Source organism: Triticum dicoccoides, chromosome 5A, assembly GCF_002162155.2.
Source record: "Triticum dicoccoides isolate Atlit2015 ecotype Zavitan chromosome 5A, WEW_v2.0, whole genome shotgun sequence".
NCBI lineage: Eukaryota > Viridiplantae > Streptophyta > Magnoliopsida > Poales > Poaceae > Triticum > Triticum dicoccoides.
Genome location: NC_041388.1, coordinates 703,386,703 through 703,403,544, shown reverse-complemented (window position 1 = coordinate 703,403,544; position 16,842 = coordinate 703,386,703). Strand labels below are relative to the sequence as shown.

Here is a 16,842-nt window from a genome sequence, read left to right as displayed (position 1 = left end):
CTCGGGTGCAACTAAGCAAATTAGTGGACTGAATAATCTCGGAAGCAAATAAAGAACAGAAGTCAACAAAACAATGGGAATCTAAATCTTTTTGCCTCTATAAGTAGTGTCAAATATTATGGTTTGTACCTAAAAAAAATTATGTTTTCTTTTTCATCATTTTTTATTGCCGGAAAGTAAATGAAAGCTACACACGCACAAATCTTGAAACATTTAATAGGCCGTGGGGAAACTGGACTCTAGAGGCCCGTACTTTCATTTGTGTGCGACACCAGGCTTCGCTTATAAAAGCATCTACGGGCATCCCAAATCTCAAATACTCGGGCGGGCTGCCCGGTCAGTGATCGGTCACGTTGTTTTGATTTAGATGGACGCCTCAAAGAGACTTCAAACGTTCGGGCTGACCAACACCCTCATATCCAGCCCAAATACGGGGCGGATATGGGCGTTCGGGCACCCTGTCACGTCAGACCCGGCACATGTTGGCCCACCCGACCCCACATATATTCGTCCTCATCCGCTTGCCGGAGCAAACCCTAACCACTTCATTTCAGTCCCCTTCGTCACCTGAGCTCACCTTCAGCGGTTTCTGGCCTTCTCCGGCATGGCATGCAGCGGATCGGACTCCGACCGGTCCGGATCCGCCGACTGGGGTGTCATCCCGTGTGGGTTGGAGGAGGCAATGGCAGTCTGCATTGCACTCCGCCGCTCCCGCGAGAACAACGCCCGGCCGACAGACGGATCCGTTCGCCGCGACGCCATAGCGTCGGCTCACTGGGCGCTCGGGTCCTCTAGTGTTGGATCCTCGCGGTCCTAGAAGCCAGAACACCTATCCTTTCCCATCACCGGTCGGGCAGACTATGAGTCCCATCGGGAACGGGCGGTTCGCCGTGGGAAGGAGAGGATAAGGGTCGCCAAGGCCCGTATCACGACGGAAATGGAGGCGGCTGATGCGGCGGCGCCAGAGGCCGGTGAGGAGGAAGCCATCCACGCCCGCATTATGAAGAAACGGCAACAGAAGAACAAGCGCACCCCCACTCGAGAGCAGAATCGGGCAGGCCGTGCCATGGCCAGATTGCCACCGAAGGAGGAGAAGGAGGACAGCTCCGACGACGAGTAAATCCGGCTTGATCCTACCGCGCCTTTGGCCTGTACTTCTGCAAGAAGGACGGCAAGGGCGCGGGGAAGGGCAAGGGCAGTCCTGGATGAACAAGCGCCGGGAAGGAGCGTCCGACTGGACCGGCCGATGGCAGAAAAATAGCAAAAAAGCCGCGAACCTGGGCGGAATTGAACTCGCAGTGTGACAATCACCAACGCATGCTGCTAGACACTACGCATTATGGCTGCCTGTGAATTATTTTTAAAAACTCACTAGAGCGGGATATTTACTGTAGCATGCAGATTATTCAATTGTTTGAACATTTTAGAAAACATGAACAATTTTTGGAAAATGCAAAGGAAATTCTGAAATTTTAAAATAGCTTTCTAGTTGCACGAACATATTTTGAAAAACAAAAACATTTGCAAACATTTTATAAAAACAAGAAAAAATTCTAATAGTGATTTTTACTCCCTCTGTACCGAAATAGTTGTCGCTACTCCAGCGACAACTATTTCGGTACAGAGGGAGTATGTTCGAACAATTTTTGAGATTTTTCAAAAAATTTAGAAAATCCAAACATTTTTTGAAACACATAGAAAAAACTATAAAATTCTTGACCAGTTAAAAAGCATGAACAAAAATTATTGAAATTCCGAACATTTTCTTTGGAATTTTCAAACAAATTCTGAAAATCTGAACATTTCTTGAAAAAATTAAATAAACTTTAAAATCCTGAAGTAGCATGAACAAATATTTGGAATTCCAACCATTTCTTCCAACATTTCAAACAAAATTTTCAAAATGTTTTCTTGGAAACACTGAACAATATTCGAAATTCTGAACATTTTTTAAAACATGAAAAAAACTCAATACTTGCAAACATTTTTTGAAAAAGAAGGGAATAAAATTTGAAAATCTGAACATTTTTGAAAAATTGACTTTATAAATAAAAATGGAACGAAAATAAAAATTAAATATACAAATAAAATGAAAAAATAAAAGAAAAAAGAGAAGAAACCAAAAAAGTACCAACGAAAAACTAAAAAACCATATGTGAACCAGTAGGGAACTGGGACCTCCTATGCGCAGCATTCTGCGGCGAATATGGAGCGCGACGAATAGTTAACAGTAGTAAAAATCGAAATATCATACCGACAAGGCAAATATAGGAGCCGTGTGGCTGGGCCCGCCCACTAAGACACACCGCCAGTAGTTAACAGTAGTAAAAATCGAAAAATCATACCAACACGGGGAATACAGGAGCCGTGTGACTGGGCCGGCCCACTAAGACACACGGCCAGTAGTAAAAATCGAAAAAATCAAAAGAGATGCCCGCCAGGATTCGAGCACGGGACGTAGCTCTGCTCCGGAGCGGCGATTACCACTAGTGTAAATGGACACATATGACGAAAAACGCATGGCAAATTTATTTACGAACTTACCGTTGCAGGATATTCCTAGTTAGCATATATATATTTTTGAATATTTGAACACATTTCGAAAACACAGGAAAGAATTTTTAAAGAAATGTGAACAAAATGTGAAATTCTAAAATAGTCTTTGAAAAACAAGAGCAAAATTTGGAATTTCAAACCTATTTGACAAAATACGAAATAGTCTTCAAAAAATAAGAAAAAAATTTGTGAACGAGTTATATTTACTTTGGAACAATTTTTCAAAATATTATAACACGTTTAAAAAAGAAAGGAATTAATTGTGAAACCCCGAACATATTTCAAAAGAATTAAAAAAATTGACGTTCCAAACATTTTAAGTCAAAAATAGAATGTTCTACAACACACAAACTCTTTCCAAATTTCTGAATATTTTTTCTAAAAACTGTTTTTCAAAAAAATAGGATTTTTTTGAAAATCATGAAGATTTCTTGGAATGGGAACATTTTTCCAAATTCCAAAACAAAATTTGGAGACGCGGACATGTTTTGGAATTCCTAAACAAATTTGAAACCACAAACATTTTTTGAAACTTGCAAACAATTTATCAAACTGGCACATTTTTTCTAAATCCGGAAAAAATGAAAGCGTGAACATTTTTTGCAGTTGGCGAACAATTATTGAAAATGGGAACAATTTTTTTAATGCCCAAACATTTTATGAATAGGTGTGAAAACAATGAACAAAAGCATTCGCAACACTTTTATAAAAAAATCGAACATTTTTTGAAATTAGGAAAACAAGAACAATTTATGAAATTGGCCTAACATTTTTGAATTTTTGAATTGTTTTTTGGAAAAATTAACATTTTTTTGTAAAAATGCGAATTTTGTTTTGTCTAAAAATGAACAATTTAATCAAAACAGGAACAATTTATGAAATTTTCCTAACATTATTGAATTTACAAACTATTTTTGGAAAACATGAACTTTTTTGAATTTGTAAACAATTTTTGAAAGCAGGAACTTTTTCTGAAATCCGATATTTTTTGAATATGTGAACAATATAGGAAAGATTTTGAGAAATTTTAAAACTTTTTTGAATATATTGGCATATTTGGAAATGAAGTGAACACATTTTGAAATACTAAAACTTTTTTGAAATTTCTGAACAAAATTTGAAAATAGGTACAAAATCCGGATCATAAACAAGTTTTAAGAACTAGGACATTTGAAATTGCTGAAAATTTGTTGAAAAAAGAAATTAACTTGAAAAGGAAAAAAGAAAAGAAAAGAAAAAAGAAAAAGAAAAAAACAGGAGAGAAAAAAGAAATAAAAAACACGTTCATGAACCTTCCCGAAGATTCCCAAAACCGGTAAAAAACGGCTGGGAATCCTCTAAGGTTCCCAAAACCGGAACCTGAAAACTGTAGGTACGTTACAGATGGGCCGGCCCAAATCGTTCGCTATGTCGCGACACCTATGCGATTCGCCGACAGTTTGACGCAGTGCGCGTCAAATAGGATTTTCCTTAGAAACCTTTCTATAAGGTTGACAAAATTGGGATCTGTGAAACGTGAAACGGGCCGGCCCAGTTAATCGCTTGCCTGGTTTGGTCTATGCGTTTGCTCACGACTTGATGCAGTAAGCGTCATACAGGGTATTCCAATATACAGAGTGGTGCAATAAAACTAGGATGAAAACCATAATAAAAGAAAAAAAAAACCTGACTAGAAACCAAACAGACTACCACCACCAAGCACGACCTCCATCAAGGGCGATTATGAGCGAGGTATTCAGTAACACCTTCAAGAAGGTCACCGGCAACAACCCCAACCCCAGTCAACCACAAAGCTTTCGCCCAAAACTACACAAGACCGCCCCGCCGAATCTTGGATAATAATCCAGTCTTGGCAACAAACTACCACCGCTCGAACATGTCCCGGTGATAAGGGAAGTGCTCTTCGACAATGCCTCCAAGGAGTGAAAGGACACCCACGCCCTTATTGCCGGCAATGACCCCTTGTCAAATCCAAAGCTTCCGCCCAGAGTCTAATGCCTCACCACGTTAATAGGCCCCTCGAAAGGAGCCTAGCCGCTACGAACATGCGAGACAGAGCCGAGACTTTGCTCGCATTCATCAGCAAAGAACCAAGCCAAACGGAGTAGACGACCGACCGGTGCAGCACACCACACCACACCATGGAGGAAAGTTTGGAACCATGCCGACACCTCCTCTGCAAGGCCAACAAATCCACCACCACAAGGTCCGTACGCAGTCAATGCAAGCCAGGAGACCACGCAACATGGCATGCCCAAGCCATGGCGACGGCGCCCACATGCCGCTGCTCCACCTCAACTGCTACAAAGATGCAGCTCACTTGACCCAGATCGGCCACACCACCGCGACGTCCAACCATGGCAACGCCATTGTTAGAACGCACCACCGCTTGGTGTGTGCGAACTGCGACCACCGCAGACGAAGGGCGCTGCAGCTAGCCGCCAGAAGTGTTGGAGCGACAGAGGTCCGATCTTGTCCCCCAGCTCCCTCACCGCCCGACCCGCCAAAGACCATGCAGCTCGCCGGCCACCTTCCGCACCCCACGCGCCACTGGAGAAGCGCTGCACGGCTGCCCAACCACCGCCGCGGGCTCCCCACACCGCTAGCGGAAGAGAGATGAGTCCCACCACCGCCGGCACCATAGAAGTCGTCTGTTCCAAGTGATGTTCCCATGTTTTTCATTGACTGGCTAATGTTATTCTGATTTCATGATGTACTTGCTGAGTATTTCTGCACTCGCTCGTGCGTTCGTAAAGATGAGTGCATGTGTGTGTATGTATGCATCTGCGTTGTACAATGTGTTCGAAAACTTGTTACAATCACGGCCTCAGATGAGCCGATCAAACACCATGAAGCGAACGTTTGTCCCATATATCTTTCCCTACTAATAAAGCACGGAGTGCTTCTTGTCGTACGTCGTGGCAATTTTACAGAAAGGCCCCTCCGTTTACAGGAAATCAACCCGCGCTCCCTGTTTAAGTGGCAACCAGAGAAAACGTTTCGGTTTTTCAAAAAGGACCCTCCATTTTGGTGTATTCAACCCGCAATCCTGGCTCTAAGAAAACATTGCAAAAAAGACTCGTGCATAACGAGCGACTGGGGGCGGCGGCTGCTCGATGCGGAACGACGCAGGCGTCTGGGGGCGGCGGCTGCTCGATGCGGATCGACGCCGGAGGCTGGAGCTTGCAGGGGCCGGATCCGTGTGCGGCAGAGGCTGGGGAGGCCGATTCGGAGGCGGGCAGCGAGGCAAGGGTCGCCGGTGATGATGAGGGAGGCCGATTCGGAGGCGGGCGGCGAGGCAGAGGTCGCCGGTGATGAGAGGGAGGCCGGAGCGTGGTTTCCCTGGCAGATCTATGGCATCCGCGGCTCCTGGGCAGAAAGAAGAATGGAGATGAGGGAGAGAAGAAGGAAGAAAGGAGGGGAGGTGCGGTGTCTGTTTCCTAGATCCGGCTCGCCCAGGCTCGAGTGCCGCGGCCGCCACCACCACCACCCGACCCCGAGCTCCTTCTCCCGTGCGGTTCCTCCCCGGCCTCCCTGCCGCCGCCCAACCTCCACCAGCCGCGCCTCCCACCACATCCCGCCGGCAGCCCAGAAACGTCGCGCCGCCTGCCGCCCCTACCTAGCAGCACGACCCCGACTACTTCCACCACCCGTGTTGTTGCGCTCCTCCCGCGTATGGCCACCAGCGTTAGATCCAACCACCGCAGAGACCTGCATTGCCAACCACCGCCTACAGCGCTGGATCCGGTCGTCCCCGACCATCTACCACCTTCTTCTACCTTGAGCGGTAGGAGAGACCCCCCCTCTCTTTGTAGTTCGGCGCTGGAAGCCAGGCTCATGGACCACGCCGCCGTGACCGGATGGGCCGTTCTCCTCCTCCCTTCTTCCTCACATGCGAGCATGCGCAACTCACATGTCGCTCACTTCTCTGTTGAGGAGGTGAGCAGCTGCTCCACCGCCTTCCTCCGGCTATCACCTCCACGACACCCACCCACACGATGGACCGCAGTGAATACCTCGGCCATCTCACGGTGAAAATCCCAGCTGGCGGGTGAAAATCCCAGCCGGCGCGGACTTGCAATTTGTTCCGAGTGTGTGCAATACTCCAAGTGCAGTGCATCGGCCACACTGCTTAGGCATCACGGGAGTTGCAGTTCGGTGCCCAATCCCATAAGGAGCAGTGGCAAAAGTTTGATTTGTGCAATTTAAGGTTCAGTTTTCAGTTCAGCTCCCTGTTTCACGGGATATGTGTAGTTCATTACTGCGTGCTAGCAGATTCAGTGTTATTGTGTGTGTGCAGTGCAGTTCATCGGTGGGGCAGTCTGGCTGGCGGCCATGTGTTGTTCTTGCTCCTACCTCGGATCCAATTCTCCATGACATCCATGTCTGCGACTGTGGTTTGGGCAGCACATGCAGCTGACAGCACGGTGTTGTTTCAGCTCGTTGGCATGCGACTTTGTACCGTGGGCGTGCAGCTCACCAGTGTCAGGCTTGCAGTTCCTTGGCGTTGGCAACCAATAGTTGTTGGCATGCCTCTCTGGGCTCCTACCATAGACCTGGATATGTGGATAGATTTCATTTATTCAATGGTTCGTTGATGCACGAGTAAACTAGCAAAGCGGCATCCTGCTTATGTAGCTTTCCATCCATTGACTAGCCGGCTATCCATGCAACTGGTGATGACTGTGCAGCAGCCAAACTTAAATAAAAATCATACATCCGGCCTCTAATCCCTTGCAATTGATTATATATTTTAACAAACACGAGATGACGAAACATCATTTAATTTTAAGAGAATCAATAAATTATAGAAACTGAAGTGGCATATATATGACAGTCTGATCTGTAGGCCTTTTATGTTTTTTTCCAAAAGCAGAGAAGGAAAAAGAATCTCATCTCCAAAGTGTTCAGTGCAGAGAAGATGAACCATGCAAAAACTCAAGGTGGATCATGGTGGCTTCACTGATGGCGGAACGGCAGAGGGTTTGGCTGCTACCAGGGTGATTCAAAGGGAGTATATAGGTAGAGTTTTTGCGGCCTCTTGCATGAACATGATTAATGGTAGCTTATATTCCATGACATGATTTTACAGCTGTAATGATATGTTTCATGCGAGAGGACATAAATTTGCATCATATTTTTCTGTCCTGTTAGTTCCAAATTACAATGTTGAGTGGTCCAGTGAGTAGTGCTTCTATAAGCAAGGGAATGATAGAATGATGCACGATTCTGCAGGTTAGACGAGCCGCTGACAAAGACAGGCCTCTATTCTAAATTTTTACTTGCAAAGATGGACCATCAGCTACATAATATGTTGGCTAAACTCTCACAGGTCGCTAACAATTTTTATTTATTGTCATCTTGGTAATTGGCATTGGTGGTATTGTCTTTTGGTTCAACAGAATGTTGTTCAAGTGAAAATGCAGAGGAACATGTTGAACAAAAGATGTGGTATAAAAGGGAAAGGATAGCCTAAACAGTACAATGATGCAAGTTCAGATTTCATATGTTGTCTTCCCTGCCTCATGAATATGCTAGCATGGTTGTCTTCTAGATTATGCACATGTTTTTGTTTTCCATATACTATCGACGCATTGTGTAGTATGTACTAATTCTAGGGAGACTGATCTCATACTGTTCACTCTTCAAAATTAGTATTTATAAGTTTTTGTGTGGTTTTAGTACCTCAGTTAAGAAATAAACATTAGCCTTCTCTAAAGAGGTTTGCTGCCTTGCTTTTTATAATTCTATTAATTTATATTAATCTCCTTGCATAGAACTTCTGTTGCATTACTCCCCGATTGCTATTAGTGGCCCTGTCACAAGAGATTGTTGTAAATCCTCAATATGTGTTTGATGTAAAACAATGTCCAATCTACTACATGGTGTCTCAGTCTCAAGTTCATAATTTCTATATCATTTGAATTGTATACAACAAGATACAAAAGCAGTAGGTCTCCAGCTGGCACAAAAATGCAGACTTGATTTGTTTTAGTTCCTTAATACATCTACTACAACCTACAAGAGACCCTATCTAAGAAAACAAAATCAAGGACCAATGTACTTCTGACATTATTTCTCATTAATATCAAATTAGAATAACATTGATGGAACATATTCTTTTTCTCTCCTTGCTTGAGTTAATGGAGTACAGTATTGCATTTTGCTGAGATGTTCTGCTCAATGCAGGTTTGGAGTCGACCAAGGAAGTCACAGTTTAAGAGCTCGAGGAGGAGGGGCGTGTGGAGGTTCCCGCCGCCAGTGGCTGCACTGCTGGTCTTCGTCGCCTGCTCCTGTCAGATCCAGCATGACCTACCCTATCGGTTCTCCGTCGCTTCACTCTGCTTCATGTGCATATGTGCAGAGAAGATGACGACCCCGCCCCTGTTCTTCGCCAGCCACACTCTCCCTTATGCGGTAATAAATCTCAAGAAATGCCCTTTTCGTTTACATGAACATCAAACCTACTTTTTTGTTTGATGTTGGTGCATGTCCAGCCTGATATGTGTGTTTGGCTGCTGCTGTGCGATTGCTGGCTGTGTTGCTACTTGTGGCAATAGTTATTTTGTTTAAGTATGTGGGACGACAATGCTTCTGTCTTTTGGTGGAATCATTTTCCTTTTAATTTAATTACCTGAGAAAAAATTCTATATTTTCTTACTTCCCTTTCTTTGTTGTTTTCATGGCTGACTATTTGAAGTTATCTGTTCACTTAAGCAGTTCTTGCCTGCGGGCAAGTTTTTGTATGTTCATCTAATAATGGAAAAGATTCAAACCTTCAATTTTGTAGGAACGATTTTATTGCTCGAGTAAGATATGTATTTACCAAAGAACATGAGAAGGGCAAGTTTTTATACATTGGAACTTTCATTACCCCCAGTATTTTAGTCCTTTTCCTTGCATCTTGCTCCCAGGAATCCTTGAGTGTATAGGTTCTCTCCATTGAAACCGTTTAGGTAGAATATACTTATGGTGGTATAGTTGTTTTACCAGTATTATAATTCAGCTGTGCAAAATTTAATTGCGGCTGTAAGGATTCAGGTTTGTCTCATGGTAAACCTTATCAGTTAGATCTGGTAAAAGTTGAATACTGCATCCATTTATATTATATTCTGCTGAATAATATATCAAATTATTCGTCTCTTTTACGGCGGTTTGCTAACTTATTTTGCATAGCATTTCTAACAGCATCAAATGTGTTCTTCGATGAATCCTAAACAGATATAGACGTACATCTTTGATTAGGCCGCCTAATTAGTTTACTTTATCTAATAGATTGAAAGTTTTTTGGTTTCTATTTATGGTGAAACAAATGGGTTCCTCACAATTTAGTTGATGGTAAAGAGTTAGTGAAGCCGACATTCCAAATTACTTTACTAGATTAATCGTATTGCACTTACCTTTCATAGAATATGAATATTTACTTTGTTTTTCATATCACATCTTTAAGATATTTAGTTGAATCTGCTTCTATTGGCACCCAAAAGTTTATCAAACTATTTTACTTTTCCTTTATGCAGCATTGATTTACAAAAAATACTCAACCTTATTTCTGACGTTTACAAAATTATATTAAAAAATATTGCATAGTGGCACTGGAGCAGGTTATATTTCATTTTTTGCCCGGTGCAACGCACGGGCATTTGTACTAGTATATATATATATACATATATATATATATATATATATATATAGGGAAAATCCATCCTACCACCCGGTGGTAGTTACCCTACATGTCTCATATACTACCATGTGGTACTATATATACTATTTTATTATTTTAAATATGTTCATATACTATATCTAAGATATTTCAAAGCAAGTTACATGAAAAAATTGCATATGAGCCCATAGTTTTTGTTATATTTGTAAAATACGTACATATTTATACGTAAAAATGAGCATACTCAAAAAATGGTACATACTACCTAAAAATTAGTATATATATTACCTAATCATTGTTATATACTACATACTACACGTACATACTCTCGGTTCCGAGAGATACTACATACAACATACAAAACGCAAGTGGTGGTAACTACCACTGCTTGTAGGAAACATTTGTCCTATATATATATATATATATTTCGTACATAATAATAAAAATAACAACCACAGTACACACGAATCCTGAATGAAACATAATAGTTTCGCAAAAAAAAATTTAACATAATAAAAATAACAACAAACTGGACTCTAGCTAGGCTCGTTACTTTTCTTCCTAGGCCGGCTTCCTGCATATACACGACTTATTGTTCTTCCGTTCTGGCATCTAACTGCTCCGCGTGCGGACCGGCCGCGGCACGTCCAAGATCCACGTCGGAGAATCTGGCCGGATCCATCGATGGAACGCCGGCGGCTGCAAGCTCGCCAAGACCACGACCTACCGGACGACGTGCTCGCCGACGTCCTCCGTGGGGTCCCGCCGCGTCGCGGTGCGTCTGTAAGGCCTGGCGCCGCGTCATCGACGAGCGCCGCCTCCTGCGCACGGACCTGCTCCCGCTCTCGCTCGCCGGCATCTTCATCCAGTTTGACTGCCACGCGTTCCCGGAGTTCATCGCCCGCCCCTCTCGCGCCACGGTCAACACCAAGCTCGACTTCTTGCCGCCCCCGAAGTATCCCTTTGATGAGATACGGCCGGGGTCGGGATTTGACGACGAGTACTTCGTTCATGACCACTGCCTCAATAGCAAGCATTTACCTCAGGGTGGACACGGTCCGAGCCGGTCCGGTCCCGGTCCGAGCCGGCGTTTGGACCGGACGCCGGCGGTCCGGACTGGACCGGACCGAGCAGTGTCTCGGGCCTGTTTGCAGGGTCCGGACCGGCAATGGCGGGCCACGAGCCGGACCGAGAGGACCGTCAGGACCGGCCAGGACATGGGCAGAGCGCGCTCTGGAGCTCCGGCGAGAGCTGTTCATCGGGGACGCAATGCTAGAGGAAGCGCAGCTCGTTGAAAAGATGTCTGGGAGCTTCAGAAGAACCAGAGAGATCTACATGAGGAAGAAGAACACCGAAGGGAGCTCATAGGCGACGAATCTGGCACGACGGCCGGTGAACAGAGATAAAAGGGACGACGGCTGATGCGGCAATGTAGAACCTCCCAGATCGATTTCGTTCGTGGGGACGACGGACCCGAGTGTGGCGCGCCTAATGGACATAGTTTCCTGGGCCATCGAGTCCAGTGACCGCGCGGACGACGGCCCCGTGGCGGCGCACGTAGACGACGGCGGTTTCTTGCGCCCCCGCCACGCCTGAGCCGCCATGCCCTCGCCACGCACCTGCCACGCCCCAGCCACGCCCCCGCCACGCCCCTGGCAAGCCGTCGGCACGCCCCCGCCACGCCCCAGCCACGCTCCAGCCATGCTGCAGAGTGCCGCCTTCGGTCCGCTCGGTCGGCTCGGTCAAAGACCGGACCGGACCGAGGTTTTCTCGGGCCTGTTTGGAGGGACCGGACCGGCCATTTAAACTAGCGTGCCAGGACCGAGCCGGCCCGAGCCAAGCGGGCCACGAGCCGGACCGCCGGACCGGACCGTGCCGTCCACCCTGACATTTACCAATGACAAACTAATAACAAATTTGAAGTGAGACTGTCGCATACACGAAAATGTGGTTCATTAGTACACAACTGCACCGGCATTTGATTCATTAGTACAAAGTGTGGTTCAGAAGAAACTAAGGAGTGCTGGAAGGAATGGAGGGCTACAGTACACGCTTATCACTTGAATAGCTCGAGAGTTGAATGCTTAGGCAACATGAGCCCAACCCATTATGATTGTTTTGAGCTATTGCACACCCCCCTGCGAAAATACCAATATTTTCCATACACACCGTGCTGGATGGGCGAATTTCCTAGCAACATATAATATAGAAGAATATCGTCCGTGGAAGGCTAAAAGCATTCGTGTATCATTTTAGTTACGTTTATTTTATATTGCTATTGCAAGTGCTATTAAGGATAAAGGGTTTCCCCTGTTTTATACCCTTCGTCCGGAAATACTTTCAAAATGGATAAAAGGGGATGTATCTGGATGTATTTTAGTTCTAGATACATCTCTTTTTATCCATTTTGATGACAAGTATTTTCATTTGTCATTAAAATGGATAAAAGGGGATGTATCTGGATGTATTTTAGTTCTAGATACATCTCTTTTTATCCATTTTGATGACAAGTATTTTCGAACAAAGGGAGTATTATATAAAGCAACCAACCGATACAGTCAACGATGGGTGCTCTGGTGGAAGCAGTACAATCACGCCCAAAAGAAAAGAGAGAAAAGACAAAAGGAACAAATGCTGACAATGGCAGATGAACAAAAACAAAGAAGCCTCGTGACCGTTGCGCCCACCGGAGATCTCCCACCAAGCTCCTAGGCTCCGAAGCGCTGGTACCCATCAACACCTCCAAGAAGAAACGCATCGATGATGATGCTACTACCAAGGGTTTCCCTCGGTACACGATGAGGATAAAGGGAGGGTAGCACCCGACGCCCTCCAGGAAGGTCCGGCGGCACCTCAGGTGCCACCGTGTCGGTGTCGGATAGGCTGACATGGATTTCTCCCGATCCCAACCATCACCCTGGGCGCTCCAGAGCCCGCCAACATACCGTCCACCACCTTACGCCAACCCGGTCATCAAGCCACCCACGTTGTCTCACTACAACAGCGCGAAGTGGGGCCTGCACAACAAAGAAGAGCTAAGACCAGGGGCAGCGGCACCATCAGCACGCGGGAGGGACCGACCTCCACCGTCAACGATGGTAACCGACCGGACGCAACATCAGGAGCATACCAGGCCCGACCGGGCCCTGAGATGCACGTAAAGCTCCCACCGTCGTGCTGCAGAAGGCACGCCGTCGACGATGCCGCCCCCCGTCCGAGCCGCTCCTCCTCTTCACCAAGCAGAAGGCAGTGAGGCCGCACCGGAGCCGGCCTACTAGGACCCAGATGGGGCCCAAAGGGACCCCGCGCCACCAGGCCGCCTCGCCGCCAAGGAGCAGCGCCACGATCGCGCCTGCCGTCGGCCACCGCCACCAGCCTAGCCTCACCACCGCCAACCCCTTGCCCCGGGAAGGAGGGCCAAGCACGCGGGTATAGAAGATCTTGTCGCCGCTGACACCACCCGGGCCAGATCCAGGTGCACCCCCCGGCAGCGGCAGGGGGAAGTGAGAGGATGAGGGGGTGGAGGAAGGGGGGCGCGTGCCTCCCCGGCCGCCTCACGGGGAGACGACGCTAGGGCAGGTCGGAGTCGGGGTCAGGCAGATCCTAGATTCTTGCAAGTGCTATTGATAATAGTTATGTTGGCACTGCAATATATCATTCCTTACAAGGTATTTGTCCCCACGTAAGTTCAGCCAAGCCACCGGGGACAAATCTTTTGAGCAACTCTGTTACGATGGATGACAAATCCATCTCACAATCGTAGCCACTTCGATCCGATGAAGTTGCCTTCTACTTCTTGTTGGGCTACCATGACACTAGCCATTTCAACAGTGGCAATTCTTTGATCCACTTGTTTATTGTTCGTTTTGAGATGGCTAACCAGACTCGATTGTCTCATAATCACTGCTATTGCCTATCAGGCTGATCGTAATGGTAATATCATAGCTAGTATCATGCATGTCAACTAGGCAATTTTGATGAGGTGTTATAAACTTAAATGAAGAAAGAAAGGATTGAGTATCATATTATGATACTGTATCATAATAAATATTATGTTACTATGTGTCATGTATGATAATAAATAAGTGTGTCTAGGGCACATCTAGATGTGCTTTAGTTATTGCACATCTAAGTGAGTGAATCAAGTATAGAGAGGAAAATAAAAAAGAAAAAAAATATCTACACGAATCTCAACGTAAGATCAATGACATAGGACTTAGATGTGCAATACTTATGGCACATCTAGATGTGCTTTAGCAAAACATGCATTTGAGAGGTATCATATGCATAATACTAGTATATGATTCTCCCTACTACAACCAGCCTCATGGCTTTAGCCATTCTAACAAAGTGGCGATTACTTGGCCTATGAGGAACGTCGTTGCAACAACAACAACGACAAAAAGGTCTGGGGCAGTTGAACCAGGCTTGAGGCCGTCGGGGAAGGCAGTGTGGGGGAGGAGGTGCACTTGAGGCCGTAGGAAGGGGAGGATGAGCCCGCCGGCTCAAACCTCGTCCAGATCTGGCTGACCATGGCGGAGCGGCAGCAGCGGGCGACAGGCCACGGCGAGGCGGTGGGTGCATACGTCGTGGTGGCGCAACGGGGGCCACCTCCCTTCCGCCGGCGAGCAGCTCCACCACCCATCCTCCCTCCTTCTTGTAGCTCCACACGCTCCTTCTTGCGCGGCAGCCGAAGCTGCAGTCCGCATCCTGCGCGCGGAGCTGGACTCCGGCGAGACGCGGCGGCTCGACGACTTTTAGGCGACAGCCGAGCGGAACCGGGTGGAGACGATGCCGACGGCGTTTGGTGCGGCATGAGCAAGGGAGGCTGGAGGAGCCCGACTTCCATGACGGCGTGGGGAGAAAAGAAAGGAGGGGGAGTCACGGGCAGCACGCCGGAGTTGGAGACTGACGGGCGGTGTGGTTCCAGGCACGGGACCAGAGACCGACGGAGGTGCCGGAGAAGCTCCTCGCAGCCAGCAGCCAGGGCGCCACAACGGCCAAGGCACCTCGCGGCAACGGCCACGGCGTGGCACCAACACGCGGCGACGTACTCGGGCGCATCTCGGGCAGCCACGCCCGGAGGAGTGCCTGAATCGCCGGCCGTCAGCGAGACTCCGGCAGGTGCTTCCGGCGGCGGCGATGTGGAATCGAGAGGAGAGGGTGGGGATTTTTTGTCGAAAGAGACCACCTGCGCAATCGAATTGCCAGAAAAGATCCCCTCTGAGATGATTTGACAAAAAAGACCCCCTCGGCCGTGGCGGCAGGCGCGCCAGGCGACACGTGGCGAGGCGGCAGCCCCTGCCGCCACGGCATCAGGCGGCAGGCTGCATGGAACGGAAATCGGCTGGCGGGACGGAATGGGCTGGCACTGTGGACCCCTGCCGCCTCAGGGGCTGGCGGCAGGCCTGTAGCTGTCGCGCCCGGCCGCCTCAGGGGCTGGCGGCAGGCCTGTTCATCGGCTGGCAGCAGGCTGTAGAAGGTGGTCTCTTTGAGAAAAAAATCCCGTAGGATTCGATCTGTACCCATCCATTTGCCCTGCGTTGTGCATGTACCGCAGTACTTTGCTTGTTTAAAGAGGTGGACGTCGCATGGGCATGCATGCATGACTGAGGACTTTGCTCGTGTTAACTACTGGAGTATGTACTAGTGTACCAGTAACTAAGCAAGGAATACAGGCCAGACGAGGAATACAGTGCCAGAAAACGACGCCGATGAACAGGCCTGCCGCCAGCCCCTGAGGCGGCCGGGCCCGGCAGCTACAGGCCTGCCGCCAGCCCCTGAGGCGGCAGGGGTCCACAGCGCCAGCCCGTTCCGTCCCGCCAGCCGATTTCCGTTCCATGCAGCCTGCCGCCTGATGCCGTGGCGGCAGGGGCTGCCACCTCGCACCGTGGCGGCAGGTGCCACGTGTCGCCTGGCGCGCCTGCCGCCATGGCCGAGGGGGTCTTTTTTGTCAAATCATCTCAGAGGGGGCCTTTTCTGGCAATTCGATTGCGCAGGTGGTCTCTTTCGACAAAAAATCGAGGGTGGGTGGCTCCGCTGACTCCTTTTCTTCTTTCTAATTAATGGGCTAGATTGGTTTTCTCAACAGATGACATGTGGGCCTCTGTCCATTTTAACAGTCAACGCTTACCGCTTCACGATATTCTTCCCTTTTCGAAAAGCGTCTCACATGAGCAAATTTATGCTTCTTTGTGGAACCATATTTTTCTCATTTTCCTCTATCATTTCGTTTTTCGAAAACTGTCATGTTTTCAAAAATGTTTCATGTTGTTGAAAAGAATCAGAAAATTTTAAAAAATGTTAGTCAAAATTTCAAAAAATGTTCTTGTTTTTAAATTTTTGTTCTTAATTTCACAATTTCTAATTTTTAGGAAGCTTCAGAGTCAGACACTCCGCTGAGGTCACCTACTAGCTCAGGGAGGTTAGAGGTCGCCGAGACGATGTGGCCGGAGGCAACTATCGCAGTCACAAATTCATGACCACATGGCCGACGGCGGAGGCGGCGGCCGTAACTCTCTTCCCCAAGAACCAGCGTGCAACTCTTGCTCTCCTCCACAACTTCCCCGGGACCCGGCGGCGGGCAACCATGTAGCTCGCATGGGAGGCCACAGGGCGGCAGC

At 47.5% G+C, this 16,842-nt stretch overlaps 1 protein-coding gene across 2 annotated transcripts; it reads left to right on the top strand.

Moving 5' to 3' along the window:
* The first annotated feature begins 7,507 nt into the window (after positions 1 to 7,507).
* Positions 7,508 to 9,504, top strand: LOC119298537. Of its 2 annotated transcripts, XM_037575898.1 has the most exons (4): positions 7,508 to 7,578; positions 7,792 to 7,888; positions 8,746 to 8,973; positions 9,347 to 9,504. In XM_037575898.1, exons 2-4 carry the CDS (start codon positions 7,847 to 7,849, stop codon positions 9,392 to 9,394), a joined length of 318 nt encoding a protein of 105 aa, XP_037431795.1. In that variant the 5' UTR covers positions 7,508 to 7,578; positions 7,792 to 7,846; the 3' UTR covers positions 9,395 to 9,504. The 2 variants fall into 2 exon arrangements, 1 of the variants encoding a protein (XP_037431795.1); XR_005145885.1 differs by lacking the exons at positions 7,792 to 7,888; positions 9,347 to 9,504 and having other exon boundaries at positions 7,525 to 7,578; positions 8,746 to 9,216.
* Positions 9,505 to 16,842: the final 7,338 nt, after the last annotated feature.

Bases quoted from the DNA above. Each gene is read 5' to 3' on its own strand.
- LOC119298537 (XM_037575898.1), top strand. From the start codon at position 7,847: ATGGACCATCAGCTACATAATATGTTGGCTAAACTCTCACAG. The intron at 7,889-8,745 runs GTCGCTAACAAT...TGCTCAATGCAG, and splicing joins TGTTGGCTAAACTCTCACAG to GTTTGGAGTCGACCAAGGAA. The intron at 8,974-9,346 runs GTAATAAATCTC...TCAATTTTGTAG, and splicing joins GCCACACTCTCCCTTATGCG to GAACGATTTTATTGCTCGAG.